Consider the following 13,991-nt stretch of genomic DNA (forward strand, 5'->3'; position numbering starts at 1 on the left):
ATATATATATATATTAATAGGCCTATGCTGTTAAAGAGATATATAATTTATTTTTTTTAACGTTTCCAAAGAACATGTGACTCGTATGACGTAATCAAAACAAATCCGTAGATCGTCGCTCGATTGGTTCACCATTCGCTGCTTGACGTTTGTAGGAAGTCATGTGAGCCGGGACATATGGCGGCTTGGGTCAATCGTTAATATTGAAAAACATTGCGAGCTACCTCTGCCATCACCCGCGAGGAAATATTCATCAGGTGTACGTTCCGTACAGAAATCATCGCGGTGTTCGGATCGTCGTCTCTTTTATATTCTGCTTTGGCACTATGTTAGCTGCCCTCATCCTCTGCCCCTCGCAGACAGCAGCTCGTGTTATTTTAGAAGTGATGCTCGTGATGAGAGTCCTCCACGGAAACACAGTTTAGGCGTCGTCTTGTCTGTAAACAACACACGTGCGAGACGAGCAAAATCTCTTGGATGAAACATTAATACATTTATTCAGTCATACACTAACCGAACTGTCATATAATAAGACCCTCTCTTTATTCACCGAGCTTTATTCAGAGACTACGTAGTTGTGGTTTATGCGTAATTAAAGTTTTTTTTTTTCTTTAATACTTTGAAAAAATGAACACAGAGAAGGATTTTTCTCCGTTGACACCAAACATAGTGAGAGCTCTCAACGACAAACTGTACGAGAAGAGGAAGGTGGCAGCTCTAGAGATTGAAAAGTGAGTCATAATCTGTTGTTTATATTCATAAACGAGAGGAAATGTTTTCAGATTAGTATGTGTGGTATTCATTTAACTACAACTGCTGTTAGATTTGCTTGTTCCCATTTTGACACGCGTACTACAGCGTATGAATTCTAGTTTAACATGCATAGTTTCTGTCTGTAATAAGTAATTGATCGTTGTTATTTTGCTCAAATGGAGAGCTGGTCGTCTGACATGCCACATGATCTCATTAGTCATGTTTATTATTAATAGCCCATAGTCCAAACAGTACAGAAGTCTAGCTGGTGTTTGAATTGAATTATTCGAATTTAATGTTTGATGTATATTCCATTTATCCACTTCTTCCCAATCTTCTGTCAGGCTTGTACGGGAATTCGTCGCCCAGAACAACTCTGCACAGATCAGACATGTCATCCAGATACTGGCCACAGAGTTTGCGCTCTCTCAGCACCCTCACAGCCGGAAGGGAGGCCTCATTGGGTTGGCGGCGTGCTCCATTGCCCTGGGAAAAGTATGTGAAATAAATGTGCTAAATACTTTCTCAATACACCGTTGAATACTTGATTCATTGGTATATTGGCTGCAAGATGTTCAGTATGCTTGAAATTCCAAAGCAAATATGGAGGCTTTGCTTATGTTTATCTTATCTTTTGTACTATTCAGGATTCTGGATTGTACCTGAAAGAGCTCATTGATCCGGTTCTTACATGTTTCAATGATTCTGACAGCCGTCTGCGTTACTACGCCTGTGAGGCCCTTTACAATATAGTGAAGGTTGCCAGGGGAGCAGTGCTGCCCCACTTCAATGTGCTGTTTGATGGGCTTAGCAAGGTAAAGTCTAGATGCAGGCATGAATGATAGAAATTAATCACACGAACATGGTATTCCATGCTAGTTTGAAATATTTAGTTGAAATATTTTTCAATGCCATTTAAATTTAAATGTAGTAAATATTTCTTAAGACTAAAAAGCAAGTGTTGTTTTTTGTCAACTCTTGGGTTATTACAGTTTAACATTTTTGTTATTTGAAATAAAATTAACATTAACTGATTTTTTTTACATTTTTGTTTCTCCTTCAGATTGTTGCATTGGCAATATTTCTTATTTTCATTTAAGTTAATGTACTAAAAAAGGAAATGACTAAAACTATATTAGCATCTCAGTGGGCTTAAAGTATCACTGACTAAAACTATTAAAAATAGTTTAGTTCAAACTTCCCGAAATGTTATCGCTAAATCTAAAAAATAATTAATTAAAATAAATTAAAGCTAAATAGGAATTCAACTCAAACTAATAAAAATGACAAAAGTTCAAAACAAAAGTCCAAAACAAAATTACTGAAACAAAAATTGAACTAAATTATAAAAAATAAAAGCTAATTAAAAATATTTATAAATACTATAATAGTATATAATACAAAAATGACATTGGTAACATGTTATTTTCTTGTTATAATCTTTTTCATATTTCATAAGTGATAGCACAGACCTTTTAACCGTTACTGACATTTTAAACATTATTTTAATTGGAATTTTCATTATACGGTCATTCCTAACTTTTGTACTGTAATTTCCTCTTCCTGTATCTACGACTCCCCTTACATGTGATCTGTTCTTTTCAGCTCGCTGCAGATCCTGATCCAAACGTAAAGAGTGGATCTGAGCTCCTGGATCGGCTTCTTAAGGTGAGTTTGAAATGAGAAGCGTGGATTCCGCAGTGAAGTTTTGGAAGTATCAAATGAAATAATGACTTCTTGTGTCCTTTTTATTTTAAGGACATTGTAACAGAGAGCAACAAATTTGACCTAGTGGCTTTTGTCCCTCTGTTGCGTGAAAGGATTTACTCAAACAACCAATATGCCCGCCAATTCATTATCTCATGGGTGAGTTGAGCACTTTCACCAATATTTATTTTATTGTTGATTAAAATATTTCGATTTAGCTTGATTTTTATTTCAGTTTTATTTGTAATAATCTTAGTACTTCAAATTCAACTTATTTTATTTCAGTTTTCTCATTTTTAAGTTTTTCATGTTTAGCTTTTTGCCTAATTGAAATTTTTTATTTATTTCAGTTTTTGAAAATTACAAATAGTTTTGTTTTTCATTAACAATAACAACACACTGAAAGTAGTTGCCATTATCATTTTGTGATTTCCTGTGATGGTTTGACTCCAGATCCACGTGTTGGAGTCGGTTCCTGATATTAACCTCCTGGATTATCTGCCAGAAATTCTAGACGGACTTTTTCAGATTCTTGGAGACAGCAGCAAAGAGATCAGGCGAATGTATGTCTCATCATATCTTTTCCTGTACCTGAGATAGTTTCTCCCTATAGTTTTGTTTTTCTCCCTTTTAAAGAGCATTAACAGCTGCTGTTTAATAGGTGTGAGGTGGTTTTGGGGGAATTCCTGAAAGAAATTAAGAAGAATCCATCCAGTGTCAAATTTGCGGAAATGGCCAACATTTTAGTCATCCACTGTCAAGTGTCTGATGAATCAAAGTCGAGTGAGTCAGATTGTAAAACTTAGTAGAATTCTTTTTATTATAGGTAAGTAGTGTAATTGTTTCATTTTGTCTTTCTGCAGCTAACGATCTCATCCAGTTGACGTCGATGACATGGATGAGAGAATTCATTCAGCTTGCTGGAAGAGTGGTCCTGCCGTATTCCTCTGGCATACTGACTGCAGTGCTGCCTTGCCTTTCCTATGATGACCGCAAAAAGAGTATCCTGAACTGTGGTTGCACATTTAATATAAAATGCATTTGCTGAGTGTATGTTTTGTGTTCAGTGCCATTTAGCTAAATGTTTTTGAGGTACTGATATGGTTCTGTTAGTATTAGTTGTCACTTTTCCTCAATAAACCATCTCTAGGTACTAAAGATGCTGCCAGTGCATGTAACCATAGCCTGATGAAGCTTGTGACTCCTGAAGATGATGAAGATGATGAAGATTCACAGACCAAATCATCCCCGCCAGGTGATGGGAATCCATCTAAGAAAGAGGGTGATCTGAATGGCAAGTTTCTTTTATTATAATTTTTCTTCTTGATTTTCTTCCAATTTTATTTATTTATTTCAATGTGTGGAAGTAAAATAAAGTGAGAAGGTAGAGCGATTGCATTGGCCGGGAATCGTGGACGGCCCGGGTTCGATTCCCGGCCAATGCATCCACACTTTTGTCCTGTTGCACATTTTCGAATCATCGTGCTTATTCACACTAAGTTTAAATGTTAGTGGTCAGTATTTTTTTTCTAAATAAATTACTTGTTTTCAGCAAAAATGTGTTAAATTGCTCAATAGAGACTATAAACATATTGTTATAAAACAAATCTATTTCCAATAAATGCCGTTCTTTTGAACGTTCTATTCATTAGAGAATTGTGCTTCATAAAATATTTAGCAGCACAATTATTTTCAACATAATAATAAAATAGCTTCTTCTACACCAAATTATTATATTAGAATGGTTTCTTAAGGATCATGTAACACTGAAGACAGTAGTAATGGCAACTGAAAAAAACAAAAAAAAAAACAAACAAAAAAACACTATATATGAATGCAATCTTGGTGAGCATTACTGACTTTAAAAATCTTTGAAATCATAAATTTGACTAACCCTGAAGCTTTGTATTGTTGATGTACTGAATAGTTATTAATAATGGAATTGTTTCCACATTGTTTTCTAAATGCAAGTGTACTGGAAATTAATTGAAAAGCCTTTGCCTTCTTTGTTTTATATCTTTGTTTTTGGTTATAGATTCCCTAAATGAATCTCAGGACTCAGTAGGCTTCAGCAACATCTCCTTCTTCACTCCAGCAAGGTACGTTTTGACATTTACTGACACGACAACACTTTGTCTTTTTGTTTTCTGATATTACACACTGTAAGTAGAAGATTCAACCATTAGCTGTTACTTGATGTCTAGTTAAAAAATCAGAAGCTATTTAAGGATTTCAACAGGATATCTGGTTTACTCAGTGCTGTGCAGTTCTGACAGGTCTGCTGTAACTCTGGATCTGGATGGCATAGTGCAAGTACTGGACAGACATTTACACGATTCATCCACCGGGATGATGACTCGCATTGCTGTGTTGAAGTGGTTGTACCATTTGTACATCAAGACCCCTCGCAAGGTTTCTATAGATGGCATTTTAAATATGCAGTTTCAATGCTAAAAAGTACAGTGCTAAACATGTTATATTCCACTGTATCTCAATGCCAGATGTTCAAGCACACAGATAGTTTGTTCCCCATGTTACTGAAGACGCTATCAGATGAATCTGATGAAGTAAGTCATCATAGTTTCCCAATCATCTCAGTGCTGGTCCACTAGACGCACCAATCTTAAAGAACCAATCTCTCTCTAATAGGTGATTTTAAAAGACTTGGAGGTTTTAGCAGAAATTGCATCATCACCTGCTGGTCAGACAGACACGTCTGGGTCATGCGACAACTCGGATAGCAAAACAGAGCTTCATATTCCAGGTGGGGTCAGAGATGGGCAGCCAGTGGTGGTTGGTGGGTAACAATTCCTGGATCCTCTTTATATCCGTTTATATACCAGAAAAGAAGATTATTAACAGAGTGCTGTGAACATGGAATCTAACAAGCTTTATATTTGACAGGTTCAAAGGTGGCAGATTTATCTCCATCGACTCCCAGCATGAATTCATACTTCTATAAGTTCATGATTAATTTGCTCAAGCGCTTCAGTTTAGAGAGGAAGCTTCTAGAAATGAGAGGGGCTTTCATTATCAGGTAAAACCATCCTAGCTCCTTTAATGAAGACTGGTAAAAGTGTAGTAATCCAAGTAGAAACATCTGTAAATCTGAGAATACAAACTGATTCAACAGATTTTGTTACGAGTTTCGTTTACTTCCCAACAGGCAGCTCTGTCTTCTCCTGCATGCAGAGAACATATTTCACTCTATGGCAGACATCTTACTCAGGGAGGAAGATCTGAAGTTTGCCTCCACCATGGTGCAGACACTTAACACTATTCTGCTGACCTCAGCCGAACTCTTCCAGCTGCGGAACCAGCTCAAGGACTTGCACACACAGGTAACATCTGCTTTGGGGACTGGGATCTTTAAAACAAGACTCATAAAATCCAGAATGATTGTTTCTACTTTTTGAGCTCATTATCACTGTTGTACTGCATGTTTCTACTTTTTACCCATCAGGACAGCTGTGCTCTTTTCTGCTGCCTCTATCGCTCTTGGTGTCACAATCCAGTGGCCACTGTGTCGCTCTGCTTTCTGACACAGAACTATCGGCATGCCTATGACCTCATCCAGAAATTGTATCCTTGTTTTAAAGAGTTTATAATGTATCATTCGGTTTCCGACTGGCTCTGTATTCTTTATGTTAGTGTTGAAAAAACGTTTTGTGGAATCACTGATACATTGATAAGTCAGATAAATAGCATTTATTTGAAATATAAATCTTTTGTAACTATAAATGTCTTTACTGTCATTTAATGTAATGTGTCCTTGCTAAATAGTGTTTATTTCTTCAATTATACAGTACAGACCAAAAGTTTGGACACACCTTCTCATTCAAAGAGTTTTCTTTATTTTCATGACTATGAAAATTGTAGAGTCACACTGAAGGCATCAAGGGCTATTTGACCAAGAAGGAGAGTGATGGGGTGCTGCGCCAGATGACCTGGCCTCCACAGTCACCGGACCTGAACCCAATCGAGATGGTTTAGGGGTGAGCTGGACCGCAGACAGTAAGAAATGTGTTAATTCATAGTTTTGATGCCTTCAGTGTGAATCTACAATTTTCATAGTCATGAAAATAAAGAAAACTCTTTGAATGAGAAGGTGTGTCCAAACCTTTGGTCTGTACTGTATATACATTTAAAATCGTTTAAATCTTTCAGACCCCGTACTTTTGAAAATCAGTGTATATAATTGGGAGGAAAAAAAACATTATTATTTTCTTTAAATACACTGTATAAAAAAACACTAAAATAATTCAAACCCACAGTTATGGAATGTCCAGAAATGTGTGGAAATTTATTTTAAATTGTTATATAGATGCAGGGAAAATCATTAAGATTTTGTACTGAATTTCATTTTTAATGTTAGATTTAGAGTTCTCTGTGTAATCTAATGTGTAAAATATTTACAAAAGAATCTTTGCATAATGACAAACTACTGTAGAATAATTAAATTTAATTGATCAAAATGTGCAAAAAAAAAGACAAAAACACCTTGATCAGAGCTGATCAGTGGAGATCTGGAGGTAACTGTGGACTTCCTCATGGAGGTGGATAAACTTGTGCAGCTAATCGAGAGCCCCATCTTCACCTGTGAGTCCCATTCATCCACCACATAAACCTGTTGAGCATCCTTTTCAGCTCTCCACACAAACACTCATTCTCTTTTCAGACCTTCGTCTGCAGCTGCTGGATGTAGAGCATAACCCGTACCTCATCAAGGCTCTGTATGGCCTGCTAATGTTGCTTCCTCAGAGTCAGGCTTTCCAGCTGCTCTCACATCGGCTCAGCTGTGTGCCAAACCCTGAACTCATGAGGGCCGTGTAAGTTCTCATGCTCTCTAAACACTCTGGGATCTTCTAGACTAGGATAGTCGGCCTATTCTCAACTGCTTCATTTTTTCAGGGAAGACCCAAAGGTGCCTGTCAAAGACAAACGATTAGCCCAGCCACACATCGACTACAGTGAACTGCTCCAGCACTTCGACAGAGTCCAGAGCAAACACCTGGAAGTGAGGCATCAGAGGGCGAGACGCTCTGAGCACCCAGACAGGAAGTTGTAAAGGTCACATACAAGATGAGATTATGCAGCCTTTTTCCGAAAAAGACTGGAACCTCAATAGGACCTGTAGTGGGCATCTATGTGTAACCTTATTCAGTTTTTAATGTATTCAAGCTACTGTAGGCATGAGGGACTTCAATGTGCTTTATTTTTAATGCTACATGAACTGCTTTATATTCAGGTGCTGGAGTTGATGTAGTATGTACACACTTATAACATAATTGCACTAGGTCATCTGTTACAGAATAAGGGTCAATGGTTCTATCATTCCCAACTGACTGGTTTAATATAATCCTCCCAAAATCATTAGTACAAAACACCTTGCACGTAGCCATGGATGTTTATTAGGAATTTTTAACCAACACATGATGTCTTCTCATGACAATTACTGTAAATGAGTCTTTAATGGACATTTGTCCTTTTTTGTATATTGCGATTTTATGTCTCACACAAACCACATCCAACGATATTCACCGTTTCCTAAGCATTCCCTTAGGAGTCTGTTTGTCCTTTTCCCCACGTTAACATAATTCATTCTTGGCCTTATGTACATGCAAGCCGTTTCTCTGTAATGTGAAGACAAAGTTACAATAAATTGGATCATGATCATTATGTAGTTTTTGTTTGTTTTTCTTGAATCACATGCAGTTTATCAGCGTGAGAACGGCCAGAATCTCACTTTTTACAATCCAGCAGATGGCGCCAGCGTTGCCAGATTGGGCGGCTTCCCGCCCAATTGGGCGGTTTTGAATTTGATTGTGCGGGTAAAAATTGTCTTGGGCTGGTGGACAAAATTTGGGCTGGTTTGGGGTCAGTTTGGCGGTTTTCAAAAATATAAATTGTATGGGCTAATTGGCTAACAAACAAGCTCAAGTGTGCATATACTGTATCCGAACAGTCATCACGTTGTTATAAACTGCAGTGCAGAGGTGCTGATGCTGATGTGGACGTCGCGGCCGTACTTTTAGCCAATCACTAGTGATCTACAGACACACGTGATGATTCATGAGCAATAATAACGGATCTAATTTTAAATGTATGAACTGTATGAGTGATCATAATGCCTAAATATATGTTACATGGTAAAGAGTGGGAGAGTGTTTTAACACTCAAAACGTGAATTACACCTGTTGAGGGAAAGATGACACCAAGACTCTAATATTACTGCAACTCCTAAAATAGAGCACAGTTAAATTATTTAATTATAACATAATCTATTTATATCTAATCTATATCTAAACGATCTTGTCTTTTGTCTTTTATCTTTTAAACAGTACAGATTGGTATCTTCTTAGTTTTGACTGTGCAAATGTAATGTTCTACAATATGAACTTCACAAAAGACTAAAGCCCGGTATCGATGTCGGTATCGTTTCTCATGTGGACCGCTGTGAAAATAAATTTACATACCACCTCAGTGATAAACTCATGGATTCGGATGGCGATTATTATTGTTGTTGTTGTTGTTAATTTTCATACAGTATTTATCAATGAATGACAACACAGTTTTGACTGTTATATGTGTGCATAAACAAGTGTGAAATACTTAATTACGTTGCTTTTTCCTATCACTTATATTGGACAGTTATGCATTTAAATTCTGACTGTTGACATTGAAAATGATGCATATGTTTTTTCGAGGGTATCGGTAAATCAATTGTAAATCAATCAAATGTTTTGACGGTGACTGCTTACATAACCTATTTTAATCATATTCGGTAATTGTCTTTAATGTATTTGCCACCATTTGATCCATGGGAAATTTATCAAACGTTATTATTTAGTTTTAAGGAGTTAAAATGGCTCTTAACACCTTTGACTGACATGTTGTATCACATTATTTTGTTAGTTAAAGTTTTGGGCGGTTTTTTTTTTGGAGTGGGCGGGTTTTTGTGAGCTTTTGGGCTGGAAATCGTCCATCCAATCTGGCAACACTGGATGGCGCTATTTTAATACTTTTACCTTACAGTCTATGACTTTCACTAAGAAAACGTCTTGGCTGTGGCTAAGAGAAAACGCTTTATTTCTTGCGTCTCATTTCTTGACGCTTTTTTTAAATGTCTGCATTTCGCTATAGACGACCCAAAATCGAAATATAAAGTAATTCATAGCTTTCTTTTATATTCCTACAATTATTTCTCCTAACTTCTCGTTAGCAAAGTCATCTGGCGCGAGACTGGGGTTCGATTCCCCGACGGGGAGAGCATGTTTTTGGTTTTCTGAATGTCTCTGCGGCCATAATGTTAGCAAGATTCAAATCTGACATGATAGTTTTTGTTTTGTTTTTCAAACGAAAACAGCTATTTTAGTGAAGAGGGTGGAAGATAAGCACACGGTTTAACATTTACGCGCTGCTCAGAAACACGACACAGGGAAACAAGCTCGGAACAGCGCCATGAAATTAGCGCGTGGCCAAAAATATAACGCATCGGTAGTGATTAGCACTACCATAGCGAATGAATGGGATAAATTTAGGGAAGATAAGCGTTTAAAATAATCCGTTTTCAAATCCCAGACACGAGGTTCGAATCCCATACCGGGATACTAATAACATTTGAAAAAATTGGAACGTTCTGAGGTGTAATGTTTGCAACGACTACAATTAGTCACAGTTTCATTTATGCTATATTTTAATTTCACACAGAAAAATTATATAAAAAAAGTATTATATTAATTTATTCATTTTTGATTACCATTTTGTAAAGTAGACTAAGTAAATGGCTAATGTTATAAATGCTTTTTAGAGAGCCGTTGACATCTTTTTTAGCTTTTAAAACAAATATATGTGCCTACTAGTGACACTAGAATGCTGAAACTGCCGTTTGTCTGAAATAGACAAGAAGATCAGTCCATCTGCTTCTGAAACTTCTCTTTTTTTATTGCACTTTGATCACAGATTCTTTTGAAAGTTCTTCACATTCCACACGAACATCATTCAAACTTCACATTATACATAACACTTCTCTCAAGTCTTCTTTGCGCAGATTCATCCACACACTGAACAACAGTTTGACCTAAAATGAAGTACCATGTCTGTTTCTACAGCATAGATGATTATATGCTCTATGATCAAACACATCTTTAGTATTTTATCGTATATATCTCACATAGATGGCCCATGTATTCTGGAGAAAAGCTGTAATTTCTGGTGCAACTTGTGGAGATTCACTCTCAACATGAACCTTCAATATGGAAGGACTGAGCAATGGGATCACACTGAGAGTTTCTGATTTATCCATAGCTTAAGATCAAGGATATTCTCATTCTTTCTGCTACTTTGGAAGGATTTCTTGCATTTTCTTTTGACATTTAACCAGGTAACTGTCAGGATGTGCTACCAAAATATATGCAAACCCACCAGAATTATCACAAAACATTAAAATTTTGTCCTCTCATTCCCCTGCAGAGTTCAATCAAACTACCACAATTTACCTGTACATCCAAGTCCCAATAATTTATGTACCAACAATTAACACTTGCAGGGCAAGTAGGCCATAAAATTTCCTCTGGCTTGCAAGTCATTAAATTGACTTTCTGCATGCACGGCATAAAAAAGGTCAGCATTTGTGTAACTTTTACTATATTCTGTTTAAAGGAATAGTCCACCCCAAAATTAAAATGTACTCACACTCAAGCCATCCAAGCTGTAGATGAGTTTTTTTCTTCATCAGAAAACATCACTTGCTCACCAATGGGTCCTCTGCAGTGAATGGGTGCCGTCAGAATGAGAGTCCAAACAACTAAAAATTTTTGACATTTTAAGCAAATATACATTTTTGAGTTAACTATTTTTTTAATAAGGTGGTGGTTGGGGGACGTTCACCATTTTGACTATAATATATAAGATAAATAAACATGTATCATGTTCACCAGTCAACTTCAAGATTAGTGGCTCAGATGTTCACAGCAATATTTGCAGTGTCTACACAGCCAGAATAGTAAAAAGAAAAACAATGAAAAGTTCAGTAGTGCACCAGAGAGAATGTCCCTATAGAACCGGATAGTGTAAATGGTTTGATAAAACATTTATTAGTCTACTGAAGTCTTGCACTCCTTGTGGAGATTGTTACGCATAAGATGTTATGTTTTCTATTTGCTCTGTGAGTTTTAATTGGCTCGCTAGGGGTTTCACGCACACCCTGATTCTCTCTTGGGACATTGTATGGGAAATATGTACTCCTTCATAAACTTCAAAAAGGAAAGGGAAAATATAAAAAACTTGGAGCAAACACTTGATCAGGCTTAGCTTTCCGAGAGCTGCTCTTTAGTTTAGAACTTTAGTTCATCTTGAAGCGGTTATGCTTTGATGAAACTGTGGACATAAGACAAATGGGTGAATGAGAAAACACTGGTGTGCTATCAGTGATACTGGATTAATAATAGATTGCAGGAGATGATCTTTGATATGCAGTATGCAACTGTGCTTTGTCTGTGCCTTTTCTTGGTTCAGATTGCCTCAAGGCTTGCTGTTCTAGCTGAGCAGAAAACTTCAGATATTCATCATTTCCCATTCCTCAGGCTGTCAGACGCATCTTGTCAAGTTTCAGCAACACTCTCAGACTACATTTAATCAGATCTTCTGGTAAAAAGATTGCACTATTGAAGCTAAATGAAAAAAAAAAAGAAAGAATGAAATCTGGATATAGCCTGCTGTGTTCAGGATGTCAAGGTTTATATGCTTTCCCTACTGGTAAAATGATGTAACTACATTAATAAAACTTATAGAAAAAAAAGAATCTTTCTTCTTTGACAGCCATTAAAAAGTAACCCTGTAACCTGACTAAATATATATATTTTTAAATAGGTTTTATTAAAAATGGTATAGTTTTTTCCCCCAAAATATGGTTACCAACAATCTTCAGAATATTATCTTTTAATGCCCAAGAGAAAAAGTCACAACTTGATTTTACAGTTTTTATGATGTATACTTTGCAGCAGAACTTACTGAACAGACAAAAACACACTTTACACAGCTTTATCTGAATTTTCACAAAGTTAACTCTCAAGAATTAACCGTTTGTTTCAGTTGTTTGTTGGTGAATATTGCATGGATGGCATGGATGGCTCAGTCGACTTTAAGGCACATACACATACAGTAGATAGAACAATCGAATAGGTTCTAACTCAATTTGACATAACGATGACATCATTCACATGGCTCAACTGATTGGTTTCTTTTAATATCAGCAGCCAATGAGTTCGCTGCTCAACATTCAAATACATGGCTAGTAGTTACAGCGTGCCTCAGAAACCCTCCACCTTCCCCAGCTCCACCTGTTTAGATCTGCTACAGGGTGATTGCATGTATGTTATGTGGGGGTTATTTCACATGTTAAATGTGCAGCAATATTTCTTACATGCTTGCAGCAACATGTCTTTGAATGTATTCGCAGTAGCAAGTCTCGGTACTTGCTCTGCCGCAGCAGCAGTGTAGCAGATCTATTCTGCCAAGACCAAACACATTAACATTGTCATGTACAATACCATGCTAAACTCTCAGAGATTTGTCATGACAGAACTACTGAAATACTCACTTGAAAAATGTTTTATAATCAGTTGGAGCACTCGTGGTTAGCTGCAGAAGCCGCTGCAAACTCACTCCTAAAAGAACTTAATTTAATCCAGTGTCACTTTATAGCAATAATAATTTGAATGTTACACTTTGAGACAATCTGAGGGCTGTCACCCACCCCAGCTCCCTACTAAATCCAGCCCTGAATAGCATTATACCAGCCTCTCTTGGCGAACTTTCCTTTGAAACTTTATGTTCCCCACACACAGGCTCATAAGTTCTTGTTAAACCTCACCTTTGGAGGTGAGATTGTTCAGCTATAAAAATGAGTGCAGGAAGTCATGACCCGTTTCCTCCAAATCCCATAAAGAGGCTGACGATAGGAGACATGCTCAAAGGAAGGCCGTTGTTCTCTGTCCAGGCCTGGGATGATTAATAGGCAGCAATCTGTTGCTTTGTCTGAATGAAAATCGGTGTATATTGCTTTCCAGGATCTTCTCACTGTGAGTAAGTCCTTATATATGAGTGTGCCTGTGAAAGTCCTGGGGGCTTTTGCTTTGAACAGAGATGACAAATGACCCTGTAGCCAGTTCCCACTTTCCTTGCTGCCCTCAGGCAAACGGTTTGTTGTTTTCTGCTCAGAGTTATGCAATATTTGTTTATTTCCAGATGAATAATACCATCCCAAAAATATTGCGTCGTGCATCATTCTAATTAATACTGTTTGCATCATGTCTTTTAAAATTTTCATGCATAATTTGAGAGCACACAGTAAATAAATCTGAACTTTTACAATGCTTATGAAGTCATATATATGCTAGTGTACTCCCAAGCATTACATTTTCAGAGATATACACATTACACATTTAGAAACGTGATCCTTCTTTTCTGGGGAAAAAAAAGCTTCCTTTCAAAGCTGAGAAATATGGGAAATTGAAATAACCACATTTGAG

The 13,991-nt window shown here is 36.9% G+C and overlaps 1 protein-coding gene across 1 annotated transcript; it reads left to right on the forward strand.

Annotated features, from left to right (window-relative positions):
• Positions 1 to 123: 123 nt before the first annotated feature.
• vac14 (vac14 homolog (S. cerevisiae)) lies at positions 124 to 8,139 on the forward strand. The gene is made up of 19 exons (XM_059535877.1): positions 124 to 731; positions 1,098 to 1,248; positions 1,401 to 1,568; positions 2,359 to 2,421; positions 2,512 to 2,619; positions 2,914 to 3,023; positions 3,122 to 3,243; positions 3,324 to 3,461; positions 3,611 to 3,754; positions 4,496 to 4,559; positions 4,728 to 4,872; positions 4,962 to 5,027; positions 5,110 to 5,257; positions 5,365 to 5,497; positions 5,627 to 5,801; positions 5,924 to 6,042; positions 6,980 to 7,059; positions 7,139 to 7,289; positions 7,372 to 8,139. The coding sequence occupies exons 1-19, from the start codon at positions 628 to 630 to the stop codon at positions 7,526 to 7,528; spliced, it is 2,346 nt and encodes a 781-aa protein (XP_059391860.1). The 5' UTR covers positions 124 to 627; the 3' UTR covers positions 7,529 to 8,139.
• Positions 8,140 to 13,991: the final 5,852 nt, after the last annotated feature.

The sequence above is a fragment of the Carassius carassius genome, chromosome 43, assembly GCF_963082965.1.
Source record: "Carassius carassius chromosome 43, fCarCar2.1, whole genome shotgun sequence".
NCBI lineage: Eukaryota > Metazoa > Chordata > Actinopteri > Cypriniformes > Cyprinidae > Carassius > Carassius carassius.

Coding starts and splice junctions, on each gene's coding strand:
- vac14 (XM_059535877.1), top strand. CDS start 628: ATGAACACAGAGAAGGATTTTTCTCCGTTGACACCAAACATAGTGAGA. Junction 1,249..1,400: donor GCTCCATTGCCCTGGGAAAA/GTATGTGAAATA, acceptor TGTACTATTCAG/GATTCTGGATTGTACCTGAA. Junction 3,024..3,121: donor AGCAAAGAGATCAGGCGAAT/GTATGTCTCATC, acceptor GCTGTTTAATAG/GTGTGAGGTGGTTTTGGGGG.